Source organism: Pollachius pollachius, assembly GCF_949987615.1.
Source record: "Pollachius pollachius genome assembly, chromosome: 4".
NCBI classification, from domain to species: domain Eukaryota; kingdom Metazoa; phylum Chordata; class Actinopteri; order Gadiformes; family Gadidae; genus Pollachius; species Pollachius pollachius.
Window position 1 is genome coordinate 33,104,657 of NC_136937.1, and position 22,216 is coordinate 33,126,872.

Consider the following 22,216-nt stretch of genomic DNA (forward strand, 5'->3'; position numbering starts at 1 on the left):
TCGCCTCACGAGCACTTACTCCAGCGGAGCAGAAGTATTCGGTGGGGGAGAGGGAGGCTCTGGCCTGCCTGTGGGCTTGCGAACGCTGGCATGTTTATTTATACGGGAGGGCTTTCACCATTCGCACAGACCACCAAGCGCTGACGGCACTGCTGGCGACCCAAGGCTCGGGGCACAGGCCTATGAGACTGCTAAGGTGGGCTGACAGGCTGAACCAGTACAACTTCAGCCTGGAGTTTGTGCCTGGGCGGGCCAACACGGTGGCTGACTTCCTGTCCAGGGCTGTGTCGGTGACGAAGGAGATGGGTGGGGTGTCATCAGACCCAGAGAGCGATGAAGACTGGGTCCACATCCTGCACGGGCCCCTCAGCTCAGCAGTCACCCTGGCGGAGCTGCAGCAGGCCTCAGCTGCTGATGAGGCCCTCACGACTCTCCGCACCTACGTCCGGGACGGCTGGCCTGCCAAAGTGGATGATAGGCTGCTTCCCTACTACCGCTTCCGCAACGAGCTCTCCTGCTGGGGGGCTGTGTGCCTAGCTCGCGGTCACCGTGCGGTCATTCCAGAGACTCTCAGGTCCGGAGTACTACACATGGCGCATGAGGGGCACCTTGGGGTGGTCAAGGTAAAGCAGCGCTGCCGGGATACAGTTTGGTGGCCCCACATAGACTCTGACGTTGAGGAGCTGGTGCGTAACTGCGCCTGCTGCCTTCTGAGTGGGAAAACAGGCCAGCCCGCCACAGCCCCTCTCACCCCAACCCCTTGGCCGTCTTCACCCTGGGAACATATCCAGGTCGACATCTGCGGTGAACTTCACGGGGCGCCTGCTCATGCCCGTTACCTGCTGGTGGTGCACGATCTTCATTCGAAATGGCCAGAGGTTTTCCAGTTGAGCTCCATCACCGTGCACTCCATCGTCGACCGCCTGGACAACCTGTTGGGGCGCTGGGGCCTCCCGGGTGTGGTCACAACAGATAACGGGCCCCAATTCACATCAGCAGAGTTCACAGAGTTTCTCACGCTGCGGTCCATCAAGCACATCAGGACGGCAGTGTATCACCCAGAGAGTAATGGAGGGGTGGAAAGACTGAATAGGACTCTCAAAAATGGTATCCGAGCCTGTCTGGAGGAAGGGAAGACCTTCAGCGACGCTCTCAACCAAACTCTCCTGACCATCCGGGCATCCAAACATTCCACCACTGGAGTGTCACCTGCATTGCTAATGATTGGACGTGAACTAAAGCAACCACTGGACTGCTTGAGAGCTGAGCCACCTCCTGCACGTGGGAGCCAAGGGCTCCAGAAAGCCAGAGCTCAGGTGAAACATTCGCAGGCTCAGATGAAAGAGAAGTACGATGCCACACATAGGGTGCAGACCCCCTCACTTTCAGCAGGGGATTGGGTCAGGATCAAACGCCTCCACCGCCAAAATAAGCTGCAGTCATACTGGTCAGAGCCTCTGCGGGTGACTAAGCAGCTGGGGCCGGCCACTTACAGACTGGAGAACGGGACTCGTTGGCACTCAAACCGCCTGCACAGAGTTGCAAGCCCCACTGTACCGGCCTCACCTCTGTCGCCGGCAGCTCTAGGTTGGCAGCCCCGGCCAGGAGCTAATCGGGTGGCAGGGGACCCACCAGCGCCACACGACGCAGCTTCAGGGCCAGCACGCCCTCAGAGAATGAGGGCCCCGCCTGTCTGGCATGGGGACTATGTGACAGGGTGACATTGACATTGGGGGGGGTGCGAGGTGAATGTTATGTTTCTGTTCCCTGGGGGGTGGGGGGAAAATGTTATGTCTGAAAACATGCAGTTTGTTTTCATAATGTGTCCTGTTGGACTCTGTAGGTTATGCACTGCTATTGACAGGTTACTGTGTCTTTAAGGTTTTCAGCAGTGTTATACGGCAAGGTCGTAAAATGTAAGTTGTGCGTCAGTTCAGTAAACGCAACGAACGAAGCAACACGTTGTGGTCAATGACTCCTACACGAACACAATAGTAGTGGTCTCTTTATTCCTTTTTTCACTTGGCTCCCCTATGCCCTCATCCGGGACGACGGTAGCAGTAGCGGTAGCTGGACATGGCTAGGCAGCTTACTGCTGCCTAGCCATGCATCCATGTTTACAGTCGGTTTGCGGCTAAAGTTAGCTAGCTTCGCACGCAACCGCAGCAAGAACGTGAACCTTTTTTTTAAAGCTCAAACGTGAACTACAGACGTCTGACGCATAGGCCTGATGTTGCCACTTTTCATATGATGTGCATTGTAGTGTTACAATCACTGAGGAAGAACTGTTGATCGCGGACGCGAAAGTACACTTATGGGCTTATTAAAAATTCATAATATATATAATTTCCTTTTGGATGCTGTAGGCTAATTTATAATCTTTCTGCGTTCCCCCTGCAATACCCTCACGTACCCCTAGGGGTCCGCGCACCCCCGGTTGGGAATCACTGCCGTAGAGCATGCTTCTTTGTGGTTGCATTACCAGCAGCCACAGATGCAACATTGTAGCCAGTGAAAACCACAAAGTTCTGACGTGTCCATATATGGGCAGATTTAGATTTATTTTTTTTTCTTTTATTGTTTTAGCTTTTCTTTCTCCTCAAGAGTGACTTAAAGAATAGTTTCTTTTACTGGGTTCTGTAAACATACACAGACATTGCAACACATTTGTTAACGACACGTTCTCTCCGCCGTGTCTCAACACTGCTCTGCAACATGTGTAGGTTTCACTATGTCCGTTTACATACTAACTAATTACTACACAGTTCACAAAAATACACATTAATGCACATGGTAATTACTAACAATGGAAATACATAAAAGAAAAGTACATTGTGGCTCCTGAAAATCAGTTCTTAACCTTGGTATACAAAGTCAACAACCCCAATCTACATAAATGTACTGCCCACGGACCCTAATGGCACCAGGAGAAGATTAGCTTAGCTGCTATCTAAGAAGTTCCTTATGACGGCATTGCGACCCTTTAATACAACATTCACGGCAGAGGTAACCAGCCAACTCTTCCCCACATATCTGTATCCTTGCCAAGCTCATTCTTATGTACATTCATTACTCTTATATTGCTTGCTTACCTGTAAACATACACAGACATTGCTACACATTTGTTAACAACACGTTCTGTCCGCCGTGTCTCAACACTGCTCTACAACATGTGTAGCTTCCACCGGACAGAAAGTGCACCAATAGGTCAAAGCCACCCTGTGGCGGAAATGAGGTACTTCATGCATTACATTATATGCCCGTGTAAGATAAGTGGAGCACAATGTCAACGTTAAGATGAAACAAATAACAAGAAGAATTACCTTTAAACTAATGATGGCAAAAATAAGGACTTCACACAATAAAATGAAATATAGATATGGGGGGTGTACTTATCTAATAGACACTATTCTCACACATACAATTCAGGTTATGATGGGACCGACCCCACACCAGGTCCCGTACTACCCCCAGACAAGCACCCGGCCCCCCCAGACAAGGAGCTAGCTCTCCCGGACCAGGACCCGGCCCCACCAGACCCAGACCCGGACCCTTGTGGGCCAGGGCCCAGCTCCCACAACACCTAACCCTACCCTCCCATGCATCTGTCTCTCCCCAGCCATAGCAGCCTAACCTCGGGGCTCTTATGGTGAGGATTGAACATTAGATGAGCTCATATGCGCTCATCTAATGTAAGGGTCTTAAAATATAAAACGAGGCATTGATAGCTTTGTAAGTGTACAGATTGTTTATTAAAAAGGACATTTTATACACACATTACCATCGGTGGTTCTCCCGTCGACGCCATCTTGTTTTTAAGACTCGATCAGTAGATTGCCGAACACAGAGATTGTGACATCCGTCAACGAAACAAAAGCTCTGTGTTCGCCAATCTACATATCGAAACTTCTGAAAATATACACAATATTGTAGTATGAACATGTTAAGATGAAACATCAATCAATAATTAAAATACTTTTGCCATTAGAAATATAGTCTTTGTAAAACCTGCTTAGGTAACCTTAAGGAAGATCTTCAAAGTCTCTTTCATGGTTTAAGATCAACTTTCAGAAGTGTAGCACTGGGATTATAGTTGAGTACATGACAGTACAATTTAAATCAGTAAAACAAAAAATATATACATGTATATATTTTTTGTTTTACTGATTTAAATTGTACGTATACATGTTAGTGTACTAGTGTGTGTGTGTGTGTGTGTGTGTGTGTGTGTGTGTGTGTGTGTATGTGTGTGTGTTCATATCTGCGTGTTTGTGTGTTCATATATGTGTGGCTTTGTGTGTGTACATGCATGTCTGATTATAAATGTGTGTGTGTTGTGGGCATGCAGTTGCACGTGCGTTTATATATGCACGTGTGCATGTGTGCTTGCGTTTGCATGTGTGTGTCTGTGTGTATATTTGAGTGTATATATATGCGTGTGTGTGCGAGCATGCGTGTGTGTTCATATGTACGTGTGTGTGTTCATACATATGTGTGTGTGTGTGTTCATATATACAGGTGTGTATGTGTGTGTTCATATATACATGTGTGTGTTTGTTCATATATGTGTGTGTGTATTCATGTGTGTCCTTAGACTCAGAGAGAGAGAGAGAGAGAGAGAGAGAGAGCGAGAGAGAGAGAGAGAGAGAGAGAGAGAGAGAGAGAGAGAGAGAGAGAGAGACTATAACTTACACAGAGACACGCTCCATACTGAGTCAACCCCCCTAACCCTCCTAACCCCCCGTACCCCAACCCCAGGGAGGAGGTCCTCCTGGGTGAAGGAGGACCAGAAGGTGTGGATGTGTGTCAGTGTGTCTGAGGACCCTCCTCCACCTGGGGACACTCTGTAGAAGGACAGAGAGCCAGCAGGCCGGTCCAGATACACTCCTACTCTGGTGGAGCCAGCGGGGGGGAGAGGGAGGGCTGTTTTCCTACCGTTGTACCGGGCAGAGTAATGACCATCACGACAATGAAGACTCCAGGACTTGTTGTTCGCTCCAAGCCCGCTGTCAGGACCCCCTCCTCTCCTTGTGATTCCTCTGTATGTCACTCCTATCTCAACCCGTGCTTCCCTCTCTACCTCCCAGTAACAGCGGCCAGTCAGAGCCTCTCTACCCAACACCTGGGGCCAGAGGTCAAATCTCTCTGGGTGATCCGGATACGACTGGTCCTCTCCAACCCGCGTCACCTTCCTGTTGTCCTCAGACAGAGAGAGTCGTCTGTGGGCCGTGTTGGGGTCCAGGGTGAGTTCACAGGCATCTGAGGGAGAACAACACATGATGAGCTGCTGAACCGTTCTTCATCATCATCATCATCATCAACATCATCATCATCATCATCATCATCATTATCATCATCATCACTAGTGCTTGTATTATTCTTCTTCCTGTTTCACGTTCATCTACTCTACAAACATTAATTTAGAAAGTCTAAATAATATCAGACCTACTATAGTTATAGGACTAGTTTGCTATAGCTTTAGAAATGGTAGTGCATATTGTTTATAAGATAATTTAAATGCAAATCCCATGTGTGTGTGAGTGGCTATCCCAGTCAAAACATTGAAGCCTAAAAAGATGTATAAACTGAATCTACTCCCGCAATATTTACACTACATATACCAATGCAAATATTATACATCAAAAAGTTCAGCATGATGAACATATTGCTCCTCTGAAAAATCTAAGCTTTATTCAACATACTTTTCAAGATGTTAGACTTTAAAAAGTTCCACTATACATCCATTGTAATCCACCTGTGTAAACCACAGACTGAACCAGCTGAGCTCACATACAGGCTGTAAACCAACTGTCGGTACCATAGAACTGGTTCATACATATTATACACAGACATGTACACATACATACACACACTTACACAAACATACCAGACATACATGAACACAGGGAAACATAGCTATATTTAACAATTATTTGTGTAGTATATACTAAAGTAATTCTACACCTCAGGCTCCGTGAATAGCGGGGAATAGCGAACGAATCAAATTGCGCCATCGCATAGGAGGTTCACGTGTAGCATACACTAAATACCTATTAGGGATGGGCGTGAGGAATCGATTACTCGAGTACTCCTCGTTACCAATGAACTCGGTTGGTGGACAGGCAAACTGGAGTTTGCATATACACACACAGACAAGTTTTCTGAAGCAAATGTATCAATGTTCTGTGTGGCACCACTGGCGCGTGCCGTGTGCTCAAAGAAAATTAAATGTATCAAACTTCTGGGTGGCGCGCGCCGTGCCGTGTGCACAACGCCAGCATTCAAAGGTTAAGAGATGGCGGTTAGAGCAAAGCGCAGCGAAGTATTGAAATACTTTACAGAAATAGGAGATCGTAAGGTGAAATGTAAAATATGCCAAGCGAAAATGAGCTACCAGAGAACTACAAGTACTATGCGGCAACATATGCTCCTGAAACACAACGGTGAGTTCGGGAAAGCAGACCTGCAGCAACCAAGTGTTTCGGCTATTTTCGCCACAGCAAGACGCAGCTGTAATCCCGGCCGTGGAGAGAAGATATATATTATTATTTTTAGTTCATTTGCTGCCGTTATATTTGCAGCTTTAATTATTTGCAATGGTTAGGCTACTTGTTTCGTTTTTATCCTTTAAACTGTTACAGGCCTTTGTTCGACGTGATTTAAATCGTGAGACGCATATTTATTTTTGTAAGGAAAATGTGTTTTGAACGTTTGCAAAAATAAATAATGAATACTCTGATAACTCTGACTGTTTTGATTGAGAATAAGCATTACATGTTTGGTTGGTAATATTGCCGTTCATCATTAGGCCTATTCCTGCTGCAGATGCGTTGCATTCGAAAAATAGATTAGATTAAACGAGTACTCGATTGATCCTCGAGGAATTCATTCGGTCACTCGAGTTTGATATTTACTACTCGTGCCCATCCCTAATACCTATACACAAGTTCACATGTGAATGACCGGACGTCACCTCCTGCTGGGTGGATGGACTTTCCATCTCAATAGTTAGTGTGTGTTGTAATCAATCAAACAGACACTTACACTTCTTTAGAGCTGGTCTCAGCCTCCACACTCCACCGTGCTCCACACTGGGGGGGGAACAATGTGAGAGCAGCATGTTGAAACATTCACCTTCATCATCTGCTGTCTCATCACTTTCTACACAACATGAGTTACACACAAGCTTCATCTAGCAGCGGCTTGAATCCTTGAAGGAGACTTTGTCCCTGAGTGGTGAGCTGTCCTCTCCATACCTGAGAGTGTCCAGTCTCCAGCGTGGATCCTCCAGTCCAGCAGAGAGCAGCGCAGCTCCAGAGTCTCCTGGGTGATTGTAGCTCAGGTCCAGCTCTCTCAGATGGGAGGGGTTGGAGCTCAGAGCTGAGGCCAGAGAAGCACAGCCTTCCTCTGTGACCAGGCAGCCAGACAACCTGCACACGCACGCACGCACACACGCACGCACGCACGCACGCACGCACGCACATGAGAATTATTACTTTTCTGGAGGTAGATTTGTTCCATGTCCTCTGATATGGAACTTGTAGTGTAACTGTTTGACCATTGAGTAAAACTGACCTGAGAGTTTCCAGTGTACAGTGTGGACTCCCCAGTCCAGCAGAGAGCAGCTTCACTCCTGAATCCTGCAGATCATTGGTACTCAGGTCCAGCTCTCTCAGACTAGAGGAGTCTGAGCTGAGAACTGAGGCCAGAGCTTCACAGCATCTTTCTGACAGATGACAGCTATTCAGCCTTCAAACAAAATAAACAGAACACGTTAGAAACTGTGATTAATGTTGTATTTGAAATTTGTTATTAGACGTGTTATAGTTTAAATAAATGTTAATACAGTAGATCTTGAAAATATAGAAAAGGTCCCCCTGAAAGACCCAGTTCTAAGAATAATCTATTATTCTACTTTACGAAACAACCCTAATTTCCAGATTCCAGATTATTAGTAGAATAGGAATATAATAAAAAAACACCTTATACCATCATTAACAAACTGAATCCAAGGTACACCTTTTCATGGCAACAAAAATAGAGTGAGATTGAGGTCTAGTGTTTGATAAGATGAGTGGTAATGGCGCTGCGATGCATGCAGACTGCCAAGGTTTAGTTCAGTGCTGAGTTAAAGCGCGGCTGTATTGCGGCGCCGGTGTGATCGCTCTATTGGGAAACACGACCCACTTAAGTTCCCCTGAAGACACTCTGCCCATTTGTACCGGCTGCTGCGCGGAGCAACATTGTATCTACTAGATACAATGTTGCGCAACACAGCAGCCGGTACAAATGGGTTAATAAGAAAACTAAAACACTGGTTTGTACTTTGTGCAAAGTTTCATTTAAATGTCACCACAGCACTAGTGTGTTCAGTGTGTTCAAGACCATGTAAAGAAATGCACTGTTCAGGATGACCCAGAGAAGAAAATAAATCCTAATTGGAGTATATTATCCAATCAGCAACCGGTTATTATTAGTAGGTATTTGATTGAGGAGGAGGAGGAGGAGGATGAAGAGTTGGTTGGTGAGGAAAGAGATGTTGCGTCGCTGGTGGTAAAAACAGAAACAGACCCACTATCAGTGCTTATGTTAATTTGTAAAGTGGGAGGTCCCAGAGCGCAGAGGGGGGGGTGGATCCAGTGACTCAAAACGGGGGTTAATAACGGAATACACTGCCTACGTAGCTTCTCTGACTAAACCTAAAAAACGCTGTGTGTACATCAGGGCATATTTATTTTAATTACAGAACATTTTACACTATACTGCATGGGTGGGGAATGTGAAAAAAAGAATACATGGCAACAATCGTTTTCACAAGCAGCAATCATCCATCAGACTATTAAATGAACCAGGATCCATGGATTGCTGCGTGCGCGCCGCGGTGCACTGGCTACGACATGCACACTGCCGTGCACGGACAGTAATGTGCACGCCGCGGTGTACAGACCCGGACCGCAAGGTGCATGCCTCAACTTGTACTTTGGGTTAAACTGCGTTCCTTTGACGTTGTGGATTAGAAAATAATCCATTATTTTACCGTTAATATCAATCTAAATTAATGCACTGTCAAATATGGATCTTGTTAAAACTCAAACGTGAGATTTTACTGGGGCACAGCAGATCAATACTGGTCCTCTGATGTGGAAATTGTGGTGGAACTGTTTGACCATTGAGTAAAACTGACCTGAGAGTTTCCAGTGCACACTGTGGACTCCCCAGTCCAGCAGAGAGCAGCTTCACTCCTGAATCCTGCAGATCATTGGTACTCAGGTCCAGCTCTCTCAGACTAGAGGAGTTGGAGCTGAGAACTGAGGCCAGAGCTTCACAGCATCCCTCTGACAGATGACAGCCATTCAGGCTGCACACACAATAAACAGAACACGTTAAAGTAACTTAGATCTTTTACTTTTAACATAATGAAGGACTTGTGTTGAAAATCTTTAATTAGAGATGTTTTATTAATTTAACTAATATAGACATTAGATCCTTTTGTTTATTCAATATTGGAGTTTTTTGTAGTGTTTGAGACGTGTATAGTATATTAATTTGACTTTTTATTGTAGTATCATGTATTTTTTGTATTTTATTGTAATACATGTTATAGTTCATCTACAGAGATGTTTTGTTTATTAGGGTTACAACCAGCGGCGGTTACAAGGGGAAGGGGCTAGCGGGGGATTGAGCTCTCCCTGAAAAAGGCAAGCCCCCCCCCTCCCAAAACCCCAAGTTATTTTGTTATGACAAATATTTAATTTAATTTAAAAACATGTTTTTAATAATAATGTGGCGAGAAGAACAGGAGAAGAAGAACAGCCTATGTTATAAATTTCAGCAACTCTCGTGGCCCATTATCCACACAACCCTGAGAGACTTCATGTAAACACACACACCTGAAACACACACCCTATCGCCCACAACCACGACTGCCTCGGTGCCGCCGACAATCCCAGGATCCGTTAAGGCATGTGGTGACGCCAACCATGATCGCCACAATAATATTATAATAATATATATGTATATATCATTATATGAAGACATCGAACTGACTTATATGCAACCAAGCCGAACTAAGAAATCATATTTTTCATTTGTGTAAGTGATGATGGCCGTTGCTGCTTGTTGTGTGATTTGAATGGTTGATTCGTATCATAGCGTATTGTGTAGTAATATTTTTTGCGTCAAAATATGTCAGCCTCTGCTGTAAACAATCTAGCCCCCCGTAGCTCCCGCAATCATAATTACTTGGTGCCACTACTGGTTACAACTAATAAGTAAATGTTTAAATATCACTTAGCTGGGCGATCTCTACAAAGGATTAAATAATCTCCTCCTTTGTCTCTTCCCTCTCTCTCCTTTTTCCCGCTCACTCATGACTCTCACCCTTCCCCGAAATGACCCGGACGTCTCTGTATCAACGCATCCTAATGGTTAAACCCAAACAGTGTCCATATAACCAAACGTGGTGAACAAGGTTAAAATGTTTTAAAGTAATGGGTTACCTTTATTAATAATAAACGTATATTTATGAATCTATCCGTATCAATACTTATTCATACATATAGCTACATATTTAAATACAGCTGTATTTAACTATTATTAAATAATATTCTTTTTTTTTTCCTTATTTCTTAATTCATAATAAATAGAGCTTTTGAGTTTGACTTTTCAACCTTGTTACACAATATAACGTTGTGTATATTGAGATACATGTTATAAGATAACCTCGAAAGATGTTTTCTATGTTATCGTAACTTTTATATTCTACTATAAGGTATATTGTGTTGTGTGTATTGTGATACATGTTATTAGTGAACCTACAGAGACGTTTTGGAGGCTTTGACCACTGGCAGCAGCCTCTGAAGACCATTCTCTGAAGAATCGTATTTCTTCAGGTCAATCACGTCCAGCTCTTCTTCTGATGACAGTAGGATGAAGACCAGAGCTGACCACTGAGCAGGAGAGAGATACTCTGTGCAGAGACTTCCTGATGTCAGGGACTGTTGGATCTCCTCCACTAGAGAACGGTCGTTCAGCTCATTCAGACAGTGGAACAGATTGATGCTTCTCTCTGGAGAGAGATCTCCACTAATCTTTTTCTTGATGTATGACACGGTTTCCTTGTTGGTCTGTGAGCTACTTCTTCTCTGTCCCAGCAGACCTCCTAGGACAATCTGATTGGTCTCCAGAGAGAGGCCCAGAAGGAAGCGGAGGAACAAGTCCAGGTGTCCGTTCTCACTCTGTAAGGCCTTGTCCACGGCACTCTGGTAGAGGAGGAGTTCATCGAAGGTTGGTTGTTCATCTGAGAGCCAATTGACCCCAGTGTCGATGAAGGACATAAAGACATAAAGTGCAGCCAGAAACTCCTGGAGGCTCAGATGGACAAAGGAGAATACCTTGTCCTGGTACAGCCCACACTCCTCTTTAAAGATCTGGGTGAACACACCTGAGTACACTGAGGCTGCCCTAATATTGATGCCACACTCTGCCAGGTCTGCCTCGTAGAAGATCAGGTCGCCATTCTCCAGCTGGTTAAAAGCCAGTTTTCCCAGAGAAACAATGATCTCCCTGCTCTCTGGACTCCAGTGTCGATCGGTTTCAGCTCTCCCATGATACTTCCTGTCCCCCTGTATGGACTGAACCCTCAGAAAGTGGCTGTACATCTGAGTCAGGGTCTTGGGCGTCTCTTCTCCTATCTGGGATTTTTTGAAGAAGTCCTCCAGAACTGTAGCAGTGATCCAACAGAAGACTGGGATGTGACACATGATGTGGAGGCTTTGTGATTGCTTGACGTGGGAGATGATTGTGTTGGCCAGCATCTCCTCTCTGAATCTCTTCCTGAAGTACTCCTCCTTCTGTGGGTCGGTGAACCCCCTCACCTCTGTTACCATGTCAACACACTCAGCAGGGATCTGATCGGCTGCCGCAGGGCGTGTGGTTATCCAGATGCGAGCGGAGGGAAGCAGGTCGCCCCTGATGAGGTTTGTCAGCAGCACGTCCACCGAGGTGGACTTTGTGACATCAGTCCAGATCGGGTTTCTCTGGAAGTCCAGAGGAAGTCGACACTCATCCAGACCATCTAAGATGAAGACAACTTGGAACAGGTCATATCTGTAGATTCTTGCTTCTTTGGTTTCAATAAAGAAGTGTTGAAGAAGTTCCACCAAGCTAAACTCTTTCCCTTGCAGTAAATTCAGCTCTCTGAAAGTGAGGAGAAACGTGAAGTGTATGTCGTGGTTAGCTTTGCCTTCAGCCCAGTCCAGAGTGAACTTGTGTGTTAAGATGGTTTTACCAATGCCTGCCACTCCAGTTGTCATTATTGTCCTGATTGGTTTATCTTGTCCAGGTAACAGGTTAAAGATGTCCTCACATTTGATTGCTGTTTCTTCCTTGGCTGGATTCCTGGAAGCTGTTTCAATCAGTCTGACCTCATGTTCCTTGTTGACCTCTCCACTGCCTCTCTCTGTGATGAAGATCTCTGTGTAGAAGTCATTCAGACCTATTGGCTGTCCTGCTTTAGCGATTCCCTCAAACACACACCTGAACTTCTTCTGCAAATTAGACTTTATTTTATGTTGGCACTCGAGAGCAGCAGATCCTAAATGAGAGAAAAACAGAAGACATCAGTTAGTGGATGGTGATCAGTGGAAACAGAGGAAACAGGTCAATATTTCCTTTTAATTATAAACTTCATGATATTTATTGACTTCATCACTTGTGGTCGGAGAAGCTGGTCTTGTCAAGGACTGTATGTTACAGATTCAAAATCTTTTCCACAGCAATATGATTGGTCTAATGGGAGCAATAATGATAGTGAATCAGTTGAAAGTGACTTACTATGCTGATATAACAAGATAGTGTTTCATTTATTCTGAGTTATTCTGCTGTTGGTATGATGTACAATGTTTAAAGGTGTCATTGCATCGTTTTTTATTAATTTTGCGGTGGTCACTAGTGGCAATGAATCCCCTGTGAGTGGGTTTTGGTGAAAATATGCTCTGTTTCACGCTGCTCTAGTGTGGTGGAGATGGTGGACGGGGAGGAACGCCAGGATTTTCGCTCTTACTCATGAATATACATGATATGCAAATGTCTCGCCTCTGACTGGCTAACAGCAGTGTCCGTCACAGTAATACAAACAACTAAACATCCAGAGAGACTCAGAGAGAGGGAGAAGGAGAGAGAGACAGAGAGAGACACACAGAGCGATCTCTTGTCCAAGAAAGAAGAGTTGAGGAAGAAATGGTTGGATTGGACAATCATTCACCGTGACAGCGGCCCAGGCACTCCCGCGACTCCGGTACTGCGGGCACCGCGGTGCCGGACCAGTAATACACATCTGGATCAAACCATTTAACCTGATACCCCCAAGATAACCCCACATATCTGGTTCAAACCATTTAACCTGATACCCCCAAGATAACCCTACATATCTGGATCAAACCATTTAACCTGATACCCCCAAGATAACCCTACATATCTGGATCAAACCATTTAACCTGATACCCCCAAGATAACCCCACATATCTGGATCAAACCATTTAACCTCAAAGAGAAATGATATCTCACATATCACATTGAATTTAGAAATGCAGAAATCTCACATTATGTCATTTAGTCTGAACAGACAAATAAGGGTCTCTGTCTATGCTCTGTTTTCAAGATACGAGTCTCTGTCCTTCAAAGCAATTGGCTCCCCTGTCTTCAAAATAAGAGTCTCTTACCGCCCCCCAGTGTGTCGGCCAGTTCCTCCTGGTTCATCTCCATCAGGCAGAGCTTTGTGATGTCCACCACTCCCTCTATCGCGCGCCTCCTCTGCTCCTCGTTCTTACCATCCACCTCCTCCTCCTCCCTCTGACTCTCTGAGCATTGTGGGTAATCTGGGAATAGATCCCTCCAGAGCTTCTTCAGCTCCTTGTCTAGGAAAGCGTGTGCGTTCTCCTCAGCCCTCTGGAACAGAACAAACATCAAGGAGAACTTAACTCTGAACTCACTGAGGACATCAGAAGCATCTGTCCTGGATTCACGTCCACTGGTCTAAAGAGGGAAGCCTGGAGACTATGAGCACCACAAGAGATGCTTTCTGATGTTCATGTAGAGCTGAAGGTGGACATTTACACACCTTGATCAGCTCTGTTAGATGCTGCTGTTCAGACTGAGCACTGGTAGCCTTTGACCTCTCCTGGTGACTGTAGAGAACACACACACACATACATAGGATATATTATATTTATAAATATATAGATATTGTTTTTATCTTCTGTTAACACACTTTATATCACTGCGTTAAGTAGAGCGTGTGACTCCTTGTGTCAGGGCTCACTCTATAGGTGGAGAAGGAGATGACAGTGTGTGCTACCTGAGAACAAAGGTGGAACAGCTACAAGCCAGGCAGTCATTGAGTGAAGTGTGAGAAATCAGTGTGGAGAACAGTTCATCAACTGAATCCTGAATCTACATTTGCTCTCTGCTTATTATCTCACACACACACACACACACACACACACACACACACGCACACACACGCACACACACACACACACAATTAATTGCATTTTTCCCGGCTTGTATTTCGCTTGTTTCAAGCTTTTAAGTCCTTAATTATCTTGATGAGATCTTATAACTTTTTACTGAGATGTTATTACTTAAGATAGAACCGTGTTCATATCAGGGAAGCCTTAATGCTCAGTTCAGATTTATTGCTCTGGTTTGGCTGTTCACATTGCATTTTAAATGTGACCTATAAGACGAATCACGTCAAAGTCACATGAAATACAATACGACTGTTCAACCTGAGGTCGCATTGAGAGAAATCCCTCTTGCATCTGATTCAGGACCGCATATGAAAGTGGCCCAAACCAGATCAGAGCATTGAACGGACCGGATTGCATGTGATTTGTGCTTTTCACGCTGTTCTGGATGAAATCCAGAAATCCATCTGATCTGAGTCACCTTTATGCAAAACAATTTTGCAGCTCTTGCTTAAAGTGTGAGGAGGCCGATCACAGCCTTTTACCACCATAAGATCTCCCGCCTCTGCCCCCCCGATCCTCCACCGCTGAAGAAGCCCCCCTCCATGTCTGACCAGTCACTCTCTAAGTCCTCACCTCTTCTCAATAGACTGATTTCCATCTTTAAACTCAACAGGTAGACCCATAGAGCAGTCACTCTTCATGGAGACACAGCCGGGTCCAGGGGAGTCTGCTCTCTGCTGCTGGACTCTTCTAGAAAAACAAGAACCAGAATTTATGGACGTTTCATAGAGGCATTCTTTTTATAAACTCTGATGAATCCTCACCTCTTCTCCATAGGTTGATTACCATCTTTAAAATCAACAGGTAGACCCATAGAGCTGTCACTCTTCATGGAGACACAGCTGGGTCCAGGGGAGTCTGCTCTCTGCTGCTGCTCTGGGCTTCAACACACACTCAGATGTTACTCAGACTAATGATGCAGTCATGATGTATCACTGCTTTGCTCTAAGATGGACAACAGTCACAGACAGAGAGATCCTCTTCTTACCTCTTAGCTTTCCTCTGGGGACCATGTTCCCCTGACAGAGTGGTTTTAGAGGTAGGACCCCCCTCCTCTTTCTCCTCATCCATAGTAGACTGGAGACCTGGACACAAACACAACTCCATATTGTTTGTACAGCCACTCAGTGTTTATTCTCTGCTTTTATATGAGCTGCGTATTTCCGGTCACAGGGGGCTGTTGTCTCTGTTAACTTTGGACGAGATGCAGGGTGGTCTTTCCTAGATGCAGATTCATAGACCCTTTCATTCTCAACGAGGGGAAAGATTTGGAGATGCTGCCCAGAAGTGTCTAATACACTCTTTAAAAACTATTCATCGTTCCACACAGAAGGTCTCAAAGGGCTCCAAATGTGTTTGATAAGATCAAGTTCACCGTGCGGACACATACCGACTGATCCCTGTGTTGGTTAAACCACTCTGAAGGCAGAACCATATATGGACTTCCTCTTGTGGTATGACATCACAACCAGATCTGTGATGCAGGCCCACAGAGAACAAGACCCTGCGGAAGACGATGTTTAAACACCTTCACTAACCAAGATGGCCGTCTTGCTGTTTAAATAATATAATCATATAACGCAATGCAAATATAACAACTGCTCATTCTGTCCCAAGTACCTTTAAAGTCACCCAAGGACACAAGAATACACAAGAAAAAAAAGTCATTATTAATGTCAATCTGACGCTTGACTCCAGGCTGGAAGGTTCTGGGTCCGATCCCCAATGCCCACAGTCGAACACGTAGCATCCTGTAGAGCAGGAATCTTAAAAATGTTCAACCTACTGATAAGATACAAAGTTATTCATATTTATGATCTATCAAGGATAAGAGTGGACTACAGTATCTTAGTTTACTTCCTGTTGGACCAGTTCCCCGGTCAGTTCATACTCCTCCCAGACTAACCGCTTACAGGCGGCTGATTCATTCAACTCCAGCTGTAGTAAAGTGGGACATTTTGCTGTAAGTGTACATGAATCATTTAAACGTCAGTATTAAACTAAATGATTTGACACAGGGTCCGTTTTGAAACCCTCGAAAAGGTGCACCGCAGCACCACCTGCTGGTGAGTGGATGCCAGTGGGATTGGCTGAGCTGAAGAACACGGACCAGTCGTCACCAGTGACCTATGTGTTGAGGCGGTCACGGCAGAGTTAATTCCCCTCTCAGATATACAGAATGGCCTACACTACCGCAGAATGATGCAGGCCCACGGAGAACAAGTCCCAGTACAAGATGACGTCTAAACACCTTCACAAACAAAGATGGCCATCTTCCTGTACAATAATGTAATCATAATACCGCAGTACAAATATAACAACCATCCATTCTGTCCTAAGTACCTTTAAAGTCACCACAGGACACTTATATAACCTCAACCTGACGCTTGACTCCAGGCTGGATGGTTCTGGGTTCGATCCCCAATGCCCACGGTCTAAGAAGTAGCATTCTACAGAGCAGGAATCTACAAAATTATTCAATAGCAATTTTGACGAATAGCAATGCATCCATACATTTAATAAGGTTTTTAACCATCACCCTATTAATAAGATTCAAAGTTATTCATATTTATAATCTATCACGGATCAGAGAGGACTCCAGTACCTTAGTCGTCTTCCTGCTGTGATGAAGTGAGCCACACCAAACTGTCCGACTCATAACAAGGAAATGATGAACCAACCAGTTGGACCAGTTCCCCTCCCAGTTCATACTCCTCCCAGACTAACATGCTAAGGCAGCTGTTCAAAGAATAATAACTTTATTAAAATGCGAACAATTGACAGAGAGCTGTGATGCGTAGAGGCTCAGAGAAAAACCTAGAGACACTTGATGGTTGAACCAGCATGTAGACACTCAGTCACTGAGTCAGCTGCTTCTCTACAGCAGAACCAACAGAACATAGATACCATGTTATCAATAAAGAGACGATAAACATCATGAATAGAAGCACATCAAGTAGAAAAGGCCTCCTCTGCTCTGTGTCTGCTGAACTCTTCCATGTACAATCCTCCTCCATCCATTAAAGACATCACCACCTTGTTCATATGAACACTAGATTTGCTTCAGTGTGAACGTATGAATCAGTATAATCTATACAATAGATGGTTGATTTCTCTTTTCAGAAGAGCAGTGTACTGAGTAGAGTGTCCTCAGAGTACAAGATACTCAGAGTGCATAATACTCTAGAGCAGTGGTTCCCAACCTTTTTGACCAGTGTACCCCTTGAGCTGGTTTCCATGTTAAAAGTACCCCCTCTCTCATGTGTGATTATTCGCCTAATGTGTTCTTGTATTTAACCCTTTGTCTTTATATCTAATCCAACTGCTCATTTAAATAATACCATCTACAATTATTGTGAGTGAAAAAAAACAACTTTTATTCAGTTTAATGAGACACTTGCGCTTGCTTGTCTTTCAAAAGCTTTGACAGTTCTGGGGGCAGTGTGGCAACAGCCGCCACCAAGCTGCTCTCCACATTCAGTCGGTTTCTCTGCTTGGTTTTGATGTGAGTCAGGGCTGAGAAGGTCACTTCACACATGTAAGTTGATCCAAAAGGCAATAGTTAACCCCAGCTCAGAATATTCCTTTTCAACTTCACACCAAAACTCAGTCAGTGACTTTTCAGCATGTGCCATCTTTGCACACGATCAAAGGACAAATCCACCAGGTTTTGCTGCAGTCTGGCAGGAAGGCTGCCGCTGCCCTCAGTCCATCTGAAGGGGTTCCTCACCCAGTCCAGTTGCTCTGACTTTTCTTCGATGTCATGGAAGTACTGGTTGAACTCAGTTTTGAGTTTGGAGAGATGTGTTCTCATGATTTTGAATATAGGATTTTTTTCAGCATCAGTGGTGGCAAGATGGGCTAGTGGAAAACAGCTCACATCTCCATTGTCCCATTTCTTCTCCCACAAGGTGACTTTATGTATGAATCCATTCACTTTGTCATACATGTTAAGTATGTGTGAGTCCTTGCCTTGAAGTGACAGGTTGAGTTCATTCAGCTTGAAGAAGACATCGGCAAGATATGCAAGGCGTGCAACCCAGCCTGCGTTCTCAAAAACAACCGCAAGAGGGTGCAAGTGCTCTTTCAAGAAAGCAGACACCTTGGCTCAAGTTTCAAAAGCCTCTGTAGGTTTTTGCCGCGAGACAACCAGCGGACGTCCGTGTGAAGCAGCAGCTGATCGTGCTCTGCCCCGCTGGCTTGACAAAGACTTTGAAACAATCAGTGATTCATAGGCCTGGACTGAATGTAATTAATCACCTTAACTGCGTCATCCATAACAGCACTTACCTCAGGGCTCACCCTTTTGCTTGCGAGAGCCTCCCGGTGGATAATACAGTGATTCCACTTGATTTCGGGGTTCACCATCATGACACGCCCATGCAGCCCACGCACTTTCCCTGTCATTGCAGCCGCGCCATCAGTGCAGATGTGACTGCATGACTTCCATTCCAGATTGTTATCTTTAAAAAGGCTGTCAATCAACTGAAATATTCCTTCGCCGGTTGTCTGTCCCGTCAGCTTCTTGCAAAACAGAATATGCTCATGTATGTCCGCCTCTTCTTTATAGCGCACAAAGGCCAAGAGCTGAGCCTCCCCACTCACATCTAACTGCAAAGCGAACTGACCTGGTCTGTTCATTTTATTGACCACCTGCTCAACAATATTAGTGGCCATATCATCGATCCGACGACAGACTGTGTTGTTTGATAATGGAACGGTTTTCAGCACATCTGCTGCTTTCTTGTCCAGCATAGTTTCAACCAAAAGTATAGCGGCAGGGAGAATCAGATCTTCGGCAATTGAATGTGTTTTTTTTTACTTAACCACAAGTAATGACACAGCATAGGAGGCCTCCAATGCTTTGTTTGACACATTTGCTGCTTTCTTTAGTGTAGTCTGGCTTGACTTGAATTCAGACTTGACTTGAATTATTTGAAAGGACTTCACCGAAAAAAAAGCACTGAGGCTGAGGTGGATCAGACGATGTACAATTAAATCCATACAAAATTTATTTCTCGTTGTACTGCCGGTGTTTGGTAGTGGTCTCTTTATACCTTTTTTCACTTTGCTCCCCTGTGCCCTCATCCGGGGCGACGGTAGCAGTAGCGGTAGCTGGACGTTTACTTCTGCCTAGCCATGCATCCATGTTTACAGTCGGTTTGCGGCTAAAGTTAGCTAGCTTCGCGCGCAACCACAGCAAGAACGTGAACCTTTTTTTTAAAGCGCAAACGTGAACTACAGACGTCTGACGCATAGGTCTGACGTCGCCACTTTTCATATGATGTGCATTGTAGTGTTAAAATCACTGAGGAAGAACTGTTGATCGCGGATGCGAAAGTAGACTTATGGGCTTATTAAAAATTCATAATATATATAATTTTTTTTTGGATATTGTAGGCTAATTTATAATCTTTCTGCGTACCCCCTGCAATCCCCTCACGTACCCCTAGGGGTCCGCGTACCCCCGGTTGGGAATCACTGCCGTAGAGTATACTTCTTTGTGGTTGCATTACCAGCAACCACAGATGCAACATTGTAGTCAGTGAAAACCACAAAGTTCTGACGTGTCCATATATGGGCAGATTTAGAATAATTTGTTGCGAAATGTTGCAAATTCAACGTCTGTATTCCTTCTTCTCTATGCATAGCGCATCTCGTCGTTATTGCTGTTTTGCGCTGCTAGCCTTTTAGTGAGATCAGAGTGTTTAGATGGACAGTAATAAAAAATATCTTTGGTAAGATGGATATAAGAAGAGAGACCCGCAGTGAATTCGACCCGGTCCACTTGACATCGTGTAGGTGCATGACAGTGGTACCGTAAAACTTCAATAGCCCGGGCTTTTATTTGTTTCAATCACTGAACTTTCGAACAAAAAACTTGCTCAGCAAAGATGGGAAATACTATCAAATGTATTATTTAAACAGGTATGAATATTAGTAACCATTGGTTACCAGGCAATCGAATAACGCCTGCACGCATGCTAGCACACACACACACACACACACACACGAGTTGGGGGTCGAGCGGAGGCGTTCTGCACAAGCTGGGGGCTTTTCGTGGTGAGTTGGTTAAACCAGAGATCAGCGCATTACGCCATCTAGTGCTGACGATGGGTGGGAGGGCGTCTCTGCTTCCGCTGCGGTTCAGTTTGGTCTGACTTGAGCAATGTCTCTGTTACTGTTGCGGACCAACGCCCCGCCCTCATGGGTAAAATCCTCCGTTTGTCGATGGCCATGCAGATGACCATGTGTTTTTCCCCGCATGTGATTTTTTAACTATTATATTAATTTTGATGTGCCTTTCCCCGGACGTGATTGGTTGCTGCATCGAAAGCCGAGGATCCGAGGAAGACAAAAGACGGGCGAGCTCAACATTCGCGGCAGCTTGTCTCGGGTTTGCAGCTTGCCATTTAGGTCTTGAAATGCTTATTGCCCAACTGATGTAAGGGTCTTAACATATAAAACGAGGCATTGATAGCTTTGTAACTGTACAGATTGTTTATTAAAAAGGACATTTTATACACACATTACCATCGGTAGTTCACCGGTCGACGCCATCTTGTTTTTAAGAGTCGATCAGTAGATTGACGAACACAGAGATTGTGACATCCGTCAACGAAACAAAAGCTCTGTGTTCGCCAATCTACTTATCGAAACTTCTGAAAATATACACAATATTGTAGTATGAACATGTTAAGATTAATCAATCAATAATTAAAATACATTTGACATTAGAAATATAGTCTTTGTAAAACCTGCTTAGTTAACCTTAAGGAAGATCTTCAAAGTCTCTTCCTTTCATGGTTTATCAAGATCAACTTTCAGAAGTGTAGCACTGGGATAATAGTTGAGTACATGACAGTACAATTTAAATCAGTAAAACACAATGTGTATGTGTGTGTGTGTGTGTGTTCATATATACATGTTAGTGTACTGTGTGTGTGTGTGTGTGTGTTTATATATACATGTGTGTTTAGTCCCTGTGCGTGTGTGTTTATATATGCATATCTGTGTGTTGGTGTTCATATCTGCGAGCGTGTTTGTGTGTTCATATCTGCGTGTGTGTGTGTGTGTTCCTATCTGCATGTGTGTGTTCATATATGTGTGTTGCTTTGTGTGCGTACGTGTATGTCTGATTGTAAATGTGTGTGTGGTGTGGGCAGGCAGTTGCGCGTGCGTTTATATATGCACATGTGCATGTGTGCTTGCGTTTGCATGCGTGTTTGTGTGTATATTTGAGTGTATATATATGCGTGTGTGTTCATGTACGTGTGTGTGTGTTCATATATGTGTGTGTACGTGCTCATATATACAGGTGTGTGTGTGTGTTCATATATACATGTGTGTGTGTATGTTCATATATGTGTGTGTGTGTGTGTGTGTTTCTATATGCGTAGGTGTTCATGTGTGTCCATGGACTCGGTGAGAGAGAGAGAGAGAGAGAGAGAGAGAGAGAGAGAGACAGAGAGAGATAGAGAGAGAGAGAGAGAGAGAGAGAGAGAGAGAGAGAGAGAGAGAGAGACTATAACAGAGACAAGCTCCAAAATAAGCCGCCCCTCCTAACCCCCCGTACCCTAACCCCAGGGAGGAGGTCCTCCTGGGTGAAGGAGGACCAGAAGGTGTGGAGGTGTGTCAGTGTGTCTGAGGACCCTCCTCCACCTGGGGACACTCTGTAGAAGGAC

At 44.7% G+C, this 22,216-nt stretch overlaps 1 protein-coding gene across 32 annotated transcripts in view; it reads right to left on the reverse strand.

The window, feature by feature from the left end:
* The window catches only part of LOC307074315 (uncharacterized protein), a 143,305-nt gene that overhangs the window by 51,189 nt on the left and 69,900 nt on the right, over positions 1 to 22,216 (reverse strand). For 19 of the 32 annotated variants that reach the window (XM_079734363.1, XM_079734364.1, XM_079734360.1 and 16 more), the window contains 7 exons: positions 15,296 to 15,412; positions 15,105 to 15,221; positions 14,120 to 14,186; positions 13,722 to 13,947; positions 10,819 to 12,595; positions 9,185 to 9,358; positions 7,576 to 7,749 (listed from right to left, as the gene is read on the reverse strand). In XM_079734363.1, coding sequence (XP_079590489.1) covers positions 7,576 to 7,749; positions 9,185 to 9,358; positions 10,819 to 12,595; positions 13,722 to 13,947; positions 14,120 to 14,186; positions 15,105 to 15,221; positions 15,296 to 15,412 — 2,652 coding nt within the window. Of the gene's footprint in view, positions 1 to 3,776; positions 4,677 to 7,575; positions 7,750 to 9,184; positions 9,359 to 10,818; positions 12,596 to 13,721; positions 13,948 to 14,119; positions 14,187 to 15,104; positions 15,222 to 15,295; positions 15,413 to 15,519; positions 15,617 to 15,921; positions 15,943 to 17,136; positions 17,193 to 22,216 lie in introns of those variants that run through there. The other 13 variants (XM_079734365.1, XM_079734347.1, XM_079734346.1 and 10 more) reach the window with 8 other exon arrangements.